The following is a 9,317-nucleotide window of genomic DNA, read 5'->3' as shown; positions in this document are numbered from 1 at the left end:
GTTTTTGGAACTTCCAAAAGGAGTTGATTTGATGACCTCAAGGCCCGGTTTGGATTTCGGACCACCAACAGTTCAGCCAAGTAGGGCAGGGCGAGGCCATTAAGAACTTTAAAAACAAAAAGTAAAATTTTAAAATCAACTCTAAAAGAAACAGGAAGCCAATGGAGTGAATAAAGGACTGGGGTGATGTGTTGGTGTCTGGATGTGTTGGTTAAAAATCGTGCTGCAGCATTTTGCGCAAGTTGGAGGCGACTCAGGGACGACTGAGAGACACCAACATAAAGTGAGTTACAGTAATCTATTCTAGAGCTGATAAAAGCATGAATCGTTTTCTCAAGGTCATTGCAGTTTAAAAATGGCTTAACTTTTGTTAAAAGACGTAGCTGAAAAAAGCTTGCCCTGACCACGCTGTCAATTTGTTTGTCAAATTTAAAAGCGTTGTCAAGAATAACCCCGAGATTTTTAACAGTTGGTCTGAGCCTTGAGGTCAGTGAGCCAAGATTTAAGGGGGCAGAATCACCAAACAAAATATATTCTGTTTTTTCTTCATTTAAATGCAGAAATTTTTGTCCTAACCACAGCTTGATATCTGCTATACAATTGAACAACGATTCAAGCGCGTCATGTTTCCTTGACATTATAGGTAAATATATTTGAATATCATCTGCATAGCAGTGGAACGCAAGCTTGTACTTGGCTATAATTGACCCCAGGGGCAGCATATAGAGTGAAAACAGGACAGGCCCAAGAATGGAACCCTGGGGTACTCCACAAAACAGGGAAGCAGTGGAGGATGATAGTTCACCTATCTGTACTGAGAAGGTCCTATTGGTCAGGTATGAGGTGAACCACTCAAGTGCTGCACCGCGAATGCCAACATGATGGTTTAGCCGGGACAGAAGGACCGAATGGTCCACTGTATCAAAAGCAGCTGTTAGATCTAGCAGCACTAATACAACAGGACATTTGGCATCAACAGAAAGGGCAATGTCATTGTGAACTTTCAGCAATGCAGACTCTGTGCTGTGGCGTGACCTGAACCCGGACTGGAATTTCTCTAGAATAGAGTTTTCGTCTAAAAATGACTGCAATTGTATAAAAACAATTTTTTTCAAGAATTTTTGAAATAAAAGACAAGTTAGAAACAGGTCTAAAATTAGATAAAACTGAAGAATCCAAATTAGGTTTTTTAAGAAGAGGCCTAACTATGGCATGTTTAAAAGCACTTGGGACACATCCTGAACTAAGACAAATGTTGACTAAAACCAAGAGGGAAGGCCCAACAGTGCCGAACACCTTCTTTAGCAACTTGGTTGGTACAAGATCCAGCGGACAGTTTGTTGTGCTCATATGTTTGACTACATCAGTGAGAAATGAAAGTGAGACTGATTCAAAATGGTCAAACACAGCAGAATGAGTGGCACAATAGGTAGGTCTAAGCTAATGCTGCAGCTAGTTAGCTGTCGAACAGACACCACTTTGTTAACAAAAAAGCAAAGAAAATCTTCACAAGTGGAAACTGAGGCGTCAGTCAAGGGAACAGTGCCTGGATTCACTACAGAATCAATTGTACTGAACAGCACTCGGGGAGAATGACCATTAATAGATATAATATCAGACAGATATTGGGACTTAGCCTCTTTCACAGCTCTCTGATAATGAGCAAGATTGTCCCTCAGTATGTCCAGAGAAACATGTAAATTGTCCTATATGTTCATATTTAGGGACCACGTCAGCTAAAAATTCTGTAAAGTCCTGAATAAAGTCTTTATTATATTTAGGTGGACGGTAGATTACTGCACATAAAACAGGACGAGCAAGCTCTATTGTAAACAACTGCATTTCAAAAGAAGAGTAATTGCTAAAATGTAAAAGCTTGCATTTAAAATTGTCCTTAAAAACTGTTGCGACTCCGCCCCCACGACCAGACGCTCGAGGTGAGCTGAAGAAAGAGCACCGAGGGGGGAGGAGCTCCGTGAACACGCTGTTGTCACCTGGTTTAGTCCAGGTTTCCGTCAACAACAGAAAATCCAGGAAATGCGTTGAAAAGAAATCATTCAAGATAAAAGTTTTATTCGTGAGCGACCTGGTATTAACCAGGGCAGCACGAATTATAATGTGGTCAGTTTGCTGAGGCCGACAAGGGACCAGGCGAAGATTTTCCCTCACGGAGCCCCGTTTGCAGATTCTGACACGTCGCTGGCTCAGCTGTGGATAGCCGGTGTCCGGAACAGCTGAGCGGAGCCAGCGTGACTCCGAGGAATGCCGCACAACATAGTCGTTGAACTCCCAAGGAAGGTCCGCGGAGGAACAAGGATGATAATCCGAGGACCGGGACAGGTAGGCTCTCAATCTGACAAGAACCCCGCTTCTTTTTCCGCGTCTTCTGTGGCGACTTTTGCGAGGCAACGGCGCAGGTAGACGCAACAGGTAGTGGGGTATGGACGCCAGGAGTGGTGGTAGCGTCTTTGACTGTCCACTAAAGCCGTGGATTGAAGGCTTTACCAGGGAGTCCCGGATTTTTAGGAGAGTCTGGCGATCGTAGGTTAGTAAAGGTGACACATTTTTCCTGTTGTGTCTGATTTTTCCTGTTGTGTCTGATTCTTCCTGTTGTTTTGTTTTTTGTGTCTTGGCGGCACGGTGACTGAGTGCCATCACTCATGTCTCACAGCAAGAAGGTTGGTTCGATCCCCGGGTCACCAGGCCTTTCTGTGTGGAGTTTTTCATGTTTCTCCCCGTGTCTGGATGGGTTTCCTCCGGGTACTCCGGTTTCCCCCATCAACCAAAACATGAACGCCCTTCGAGACAACTGTTGTTGTGATTTTGGGCGTTACAAAAATAAATGAATTGAATTGAATTGAAGAATGATAACAGCAGTAACAGTAGCAAAATACGGAGCAGAGGTAGACGACAAGCCGTTCACAGTGGCGCCATCTTGCTCTCTTGTTCACACTTAGAGCAGCACAAAAGACCAGCCAACAAACCGTTTATGTCTTGCATGTGACTGAAAAAACTTACTGAAAGGACCAAACTATTAAAAACAACAACAAAGTGGATAATTACAGCAGCGTATAACTGCCAAATCAGTACTATCATGTTTTAGCATGATATCCCATCCCCGCTAATCTGAAGAAAACACAGCAGGCTCAGGGAGTGATCACCTCTCTGCCTCTAACAACTTGGCCTCAGAAAGAGGACGCCTACACAGTCTCACGTCCAGACTGCTTTACCTCTGCGCAGTGCCCGGTGCGCTGGTCTGGCTGGCCTGCTGACTGAAATGGTTTATTACAGTTTTGCTCACACCTGGCATTTGATTTACTGTGTAACCTTGGTTCTCCAGCCACTTCTTCTGTATTGTTGTTTCTTCTTCATGTGACCTTACCTCGCCCTTAGTATAACTTCAGGGTTTAACTGCTGCCTCTTCCCTTATTAAATTCAGTATTGGGAAGAGGTCAGTCATCTATTGTAATCTCTTGATTTAAGTGTCCTTTTTCTATTATTTTTGCCTTCATTTACATCCGTAATTATATATTATTGCATTTAAGTTGATATTGAGCTCTGATGTTGCTCTGTTATTTTCATTTATTCATGTGAACAATTGCAGGGAGATGCTAACTCTGTTCATTATCTTCTCTCCTGTAGTTTGAGTTGGACCGATAAACAGCGGCACATGTTAGTCCTATTTGGTACTATTGTGAAACAGATTAAACGGAGAGTGCCTCCAAAAGTTCATGCTGTGTCTTGTGGCTCCTTAATGCATCACAAATTGCACCAAACAACACAGTGCAGAAGTCCACCGGTCACATGTAGGCTTTGGTCAACGATGGAGAGCTGCTTCTTGCTGTGTGCACAGTGGTAGACTATGGTATGCATGTACCTCGATCTGTGCATAAAGAGGGAGACTCAAGTCACCTGTATCCTTAGCTCCCAGGTGAGTTACCTCAAGCTAAGGGACCACTTGGATGTGGAGGACCACAGGTAGTTTAGTGGTAGGCCTCATTTTACCATTGGTGATGCAACCTTGACCTTTATGCACAAGTAGTAGTCCTACTCCTAGTAGCACTACTACTTCTACTACAGTTACTACTACAACTACTCCTATTACTACCACTAGGCTACTGCTACTACGGATAGGAAAAGTCATGCCAACATCAGTATCATAGCCTATATCTCACAAAAGTGGACAGATCCTCAATTGATGCTGTAATTCTTTCATAATTTCTTATTTCATGAACATGAAATTATCAAGTCACTTTGAAATAGTATATACATAACTTTTACACTAACTTTGACACGATCGTGTAATTTCATAATACCACGTATCACGTGATATTGATTTTATTTAAGTACAAGTTTGGCAGCTCTACGCTGCCGTAGCTCACAGACTAATAAAAGAAGGTCATTGAGAGAAACAAAATATACTTTTAGAAAACGGACCATTATAGTAAAACTAAAGTAATTCCAGAGAGATAGTGTACTGGGAATCAGCAGCACTTTCAGTAGCTCCATAAGCCCCCATTCAGCTCAGATCAACAGGAAACACGCGCGCTTCAACTTCCTGTTTCAGGAGCAGCGCTAAAAAGAAAAACAGATGACCGTCTGTGCGCCTTTATTCATACGCTGTGACGTCTTACTTACTGTGAGTATTTGAGTAGTTTATCATATAAGAAGCCTTTGTGTAAATGTTTCTTACAGTCAGTGCTAGTTACAGCAGAGATAATGTGACACTATAACGCTCTCGTAGTTTCAGTGTGAAGCCTAAAGCAGATTGTTATAGATAAGACTTATATTACATAAGTGTGCATGAATAGTGCTAACCTGAATGAATATGCACAAAGACACATATAGGCAGAATAATATTACCTATAGGCTGAGACTGTAGCATTTTTATTATGATAATGTTCACATTTGTGATATTTGAAAGGCCTCACCATGAGGAAGTGGGAGGATCGCCTGAAAAAGGTGGAGGAGCTCGCCCAGAGTTTTGAGAGAAATCCACTGACCACAGGCTACAAGCCGCGTCTATGGCCCTGTCAGCCTGCATCTGTGTGGAAGCTCTTCCCCCGCCAGAGCATGGCCATCCACTTTGCAAAGACCTGCAAAGAGGTAACAGTATCAGGCCATGAGATAACCCCCCTGCCTTTCCCATGTATGTAATCGATGTGTATGATCTGAAGGCGGTACATGTTTTTGCTTTGGAGAAAGAGAACTCGCTTGGGCAGAGGATGTTCCTGGTTACCAGTTACAGTGAGCTGTGGCATTACTACAGGTGTGTATCTGGACAGTCCATCTCTCAGTTTGGGTTTAAGGCCAGCTGACTTATTAACTTGTTTATTATTGTGTTTTTTTCTGATTGACAGGACTTACCCACAGTCACTGATGCACTGCTATGAAGTGATACCAGAGGGAGCGGTTTGTAAGCTCTATTTTGACCTAGAGTTTCACAAGCCTTCAAACATCAGGGCCGATGGCCAACGTATGGTGTCTTTACTTATTCAGGTACCTCTTTTTTTAACTACCATAAAATAAATATTGTTGTGACACATCCATCCATCCATCCATCCATTTTCCTCCGCTTATCCGGGGCCGGGTCGCGGGGGCAGCAGTCTAAGCAGGGACTCCCAGACTTCCCTCACCCCGGACACGTCTTCCAGCTCCTCCGGTGGGACCCCAAGGCGTTCCCAGGCCAGCCGAGAGACATAGTCCCTCCAGCGTGTCCTGGGTCTTCCCCGGGGCCTCCTCCCGGTGGGACATGCCCAGAACACCTCCCTAGGGAGGCGTCCAGGAGGCATCCTGAGCAGATGCCCGAGCCACCTCAGCTGGTTCCTCTCAACGTGTAGGAGCAGCGGCTCTACTCCGAGCTCCTCCCGTGTGACCGAGCTCCTCACCCTATCCCTAAGGGTGCGCCCGGCCACTCTGCGGAGGAAGCCCATTTCAGCCGCTTGTATCCGCGATCTTGTCCTTTCGGTCATTACCCAAAGCTCATGACCATAGGTGAGGGTAGGAACGTAGATTGACCGGTAAATCGAGAGCTTCGCCTTCCGGCTCAGCTCCTTCTTTACCACAACGGACCGATACAGCGACCGCATCACTGCAGACGCTGCACCGATCCGCCTGTCAATCTCACGCTCCATCCTTCCCTCACTCGTGAACAAGACCCCGAGATACTTGAACTCCTCCACTTGGGGCAGAGACTCACCACCCACCCGGACACATCCTATTCCCCGTATATTTTGTTTATAGATTATAGCTCTAACATTTGTGTTGGCAGTATGTGTGTGCGAAGCTGAAGGGGACATATGGGATTGATTGCTCTGTGCATAATGTTCTTAATCTGGATTCAAGCACAGATGACAAATTCAGTCGACATCTTATCTTTAACCTCCCAAACGCAGCCTTCAAAGACAACATCCATGTTGGTATGTTCAGTTCAATAGTATTGTATGAATGAATATGTATGTATGGTTTACTACTTTTTTGTTCACTATTCTTGTAGGCAGATTTGTTCATAAAATCTTGGAACCTATATCTTCATTGCCAAAAAACAGGTTAGCTTGTTTCATTGAAGAGACCACTTTCTACCCTAAAATATAATTTTAACCTGCAATATTTTATAGCTTACATGAAAAGGATCCAATAATGATTGCTGATAAAATATCTGATGAACCAAAGACTAAAAAACACAAATCTGAAGGCAAAGACCTCAGCTTCCTTCTCGTTAAAAAACAGGATGGGGAGGCTTGCCTTTTTGTTGATCTTGGTAAGTTTTAAAAAAACAAAAAACTTTATTAATTTGCTGTTGGCTTTATTGTGATATTCTTGTTATATATTTTACAGGTGTTTACACAAAGAACAGAAATTTTCGCCTTTACAAGTCGTCAAAGGTGGGTAAAAATGCTGCTTTTATTCTGGCAGATGACAATAAGTTCTCACCAAAACATGAGAAGGGTGTTTCTGTGGAACAGGGAATATTCCTGGCTTCATTAATCTGCAATATGAGGTATCTGCAGCTTTGAATACAAGTTAGTTAATTATGGCTGTATATCCAAAACAAGAAAAACATTTTGTGAATTTTAAGTTTTACAGGCCAAAAGATTCTTACCTTCTCAGAAGAAACTGAGGCCAATAAAACAGGAAGGATACAGCAGGCACCAGGTTTTAGGAAAGGTAAGGTGCCAAGGAAATAGTAGAATCTGTGTAGTACATTTAGCAAATGCTGTTTCCTTGTAGCAAATTGTCTATATCCATATTTCAACAAGTGGGAGAGCCGGTGCTGCCTCACTCTAAATCAGTGGTTCTTAACCTGGGTTCGATCGAACCCTAGGGGTTCGGTGAGTCAGGCTCAGGGGTTCGGCGGAGGTCAAGACACGCACCCGACTCATATGATTCGTGGATTGCAAGCGTCTCCAGACGCTAGCCGTGTCCCAATTCAACAAATGCACCCTTTGATGTGCCTATTGAAGTACCTGCCCGGTTAAAAATTTAAATAATTTCAGTGTGGTAGTATTAAAAAAGGTCATGTCTTTGTAAAAAGGTATGTATGTAATTTTTGTGAGTTCATGCATTGTATTGGTTTTGTTCTTTGAACACAGTGATGTTAATGCACGGTTCATTTTTTGTGCATCATAAAAACATACATATGTCTTGAATTTGAAAAAAATAATATTTTATTTTTCAATAAAGAAGGGTTCGGTGAATATGCATATGAAACTGGTGGGGTTCAGTACCTCCAACAAGGTTAAGAACCACTGCTCTAAATGCTTGTTTTGTTGTGTCTATACCATGAAGCTATCTTCATGACATCTGGTATCATACTATGAAATTGAATGACAAAAAGTATGTACTATCTTCCCAACAGCATCTCCACTTTCTGGCTGCGTGTCATCGCCTCATCAAGAGCTGGACCAATTTGTTTTATCTTTGGTTCAAAAAGACGGGATCCAAGGATGTATGTATACTGTATGTTTATATACTGGGGGCATCAGGATTAGGGCCGTGTGATTCACCATCACATCTGAATTTTTCCATACTGAACCTGTTTTCAAAGAGTTTAAACAAGAAAAACTATTGTAATCACTGATGTTGTAAGATAAGAGACGTTTACTTGTGTTAATTAGGAGCATTTTATAGATATCAAACGAATAACAATAACAAGGAATAACAAGCATGCTAAATTGTGTTTTTTATTATGTTTCCAGGACACTAAGCACAATCCACTTACTCAATAGGGAACATCCAACATTATGCATTTGATCAAACTCATGTGGTCTGTGTCCCATCTAAAGGTATCAGACGATGGCACTATTTTGCTGCTGACCAGTTGCTTGTTTATGACATTGCCAACTTCCGTTGGTGTGAAAATGTGGCCAGATTTCACAAAAGCAACAACATCTTGTATGTACTGTTGATGTTATGGGTGTTTACCTGTGAGCCTCACCTTTCTGAATGTGTGTTATATTCACCCATAGGATTATTGTGGATCTCAGAGAGGAAGTGTGGTATCAGAAATGCCATGATCCTGACTGCAAGAACTTCAGATCTTCAAGTATGTCTGCTTTCAATACATAAAATTTAGTTTTAAGTATGTTACTATGAAGGTACTTCTTTGTGATATTTACAGGTTACCCACTGCCACAGGACATATGCATAAGTTATCTCATTGAACTGGTATGTTCCTTTTTAACAATACACCTCCGAACGCGCAGTGATGGTGACTCAAACTATTTCTTTACCCGTTTATCAGGATGAGGAAGACCAGTTGTACCTGATGGATGACAGTGGCAATATTGAACTGAGCCAGGGACCAACTAAACAGCCACCGTTGCCCCAGACAGCTACAGAGCTGCCGGAGAAGACCTCTGCAGACAGCTGGGACAATATACAGGATGACCAGGACTTTCTGGAGAGTCTAGATGCCTTTGAACAAAACCAGGAGCTTCCAGATGAGCTACTTTTGAAATGTATGGATGAGTATGACTCCTAATAAAGGGGGAGTATTATCCAAAAACGAATGCACAAATTTGACAGTATATTGTTTTTAAGTGTTGTATAATGTAATATTTGTGTACAGAAGACTTTGATGAAGAATGTACAGTTTAAAAATGTAATTAGAATTGTGTTATATCTATATTTTTGAATTTGCCTGAATATTATACAATGTGTTTGTATCTTATCTATAAAACAACCATCCACCGTGGTAACATCATTTGGTGTGTCTAACAACTGCTGTTTTGTAAAATTAATGATTCAAAACACCACAATATACACAAAAATAATATTAATATTACTGTAGTTATAAATATGGTGTAAAGTCCCAG

At 42.1% G+C, this 9,317-nt stretch overlaps 1 protein-coding gene across 1 annotated transcript; it reads left to right on the top strand.

Annotated features, from left to right (window-relative positions):
- The first annotated feature begins 4,304 nt into the window (after nt 1-4,304).
- On the top strand, nt 4,305-9,212 carry primpol (primase and polymerase (DNA-directed)). Its single transcript, XM_033966162.2, has 14 exons — nt 4,305-4,639; nt 4,925-5,106; nt 5,178-5,269; nt 5,361-5,499; nt 6,272-6,419; nt 6,497-6,548; nt 6,618-6,760; nt 6,838-7,000; nt 7,079-7,167; nt 7,859-7,948; nt 8,286-8,394; nt 8,469-8,545; nt 8,621-8,667; nt 8,744-9,212. The coding sequence occupies exons 2-14, from the start codon at nt 4,933-4,935 to the stop codon at nt 8,981-8,983; spliced, it is 1,563 nt and encodes a 520-aa protein (XP_033822053.1). The 5' UTR covers nt 4,305-4,639; nt 4,925-4,932; the 3' UTR covers nt 8,984-9,212.
- Nucleotides 9,213-9,317: the final 105 nt, after the last annotated feature.

The sequence above is a fragment of the Periophthalmus magnuspinnatus genome, chromosome 1 (assembly GCF_009829125.3).
Source record: "Periophthalmus magnuspinnatus isolate fPerMag1 chromosome 1, fPerMag1.2.pri, whole genome shotgun sequence".
In the NCBI taxonomy this organism is placed as follows: Eukaryota; Metazoa; Chordata; class Actinopteri; order Gobiiformes; family Gobiidae; genus Periophthalmus; species Periophthalmus magnuspinnatus.
The sequence above is the reverse complement of the archived record's forward strand: the minus strand, read 5'-3'. Positions and strand labels throughout refer to the sequence as shown.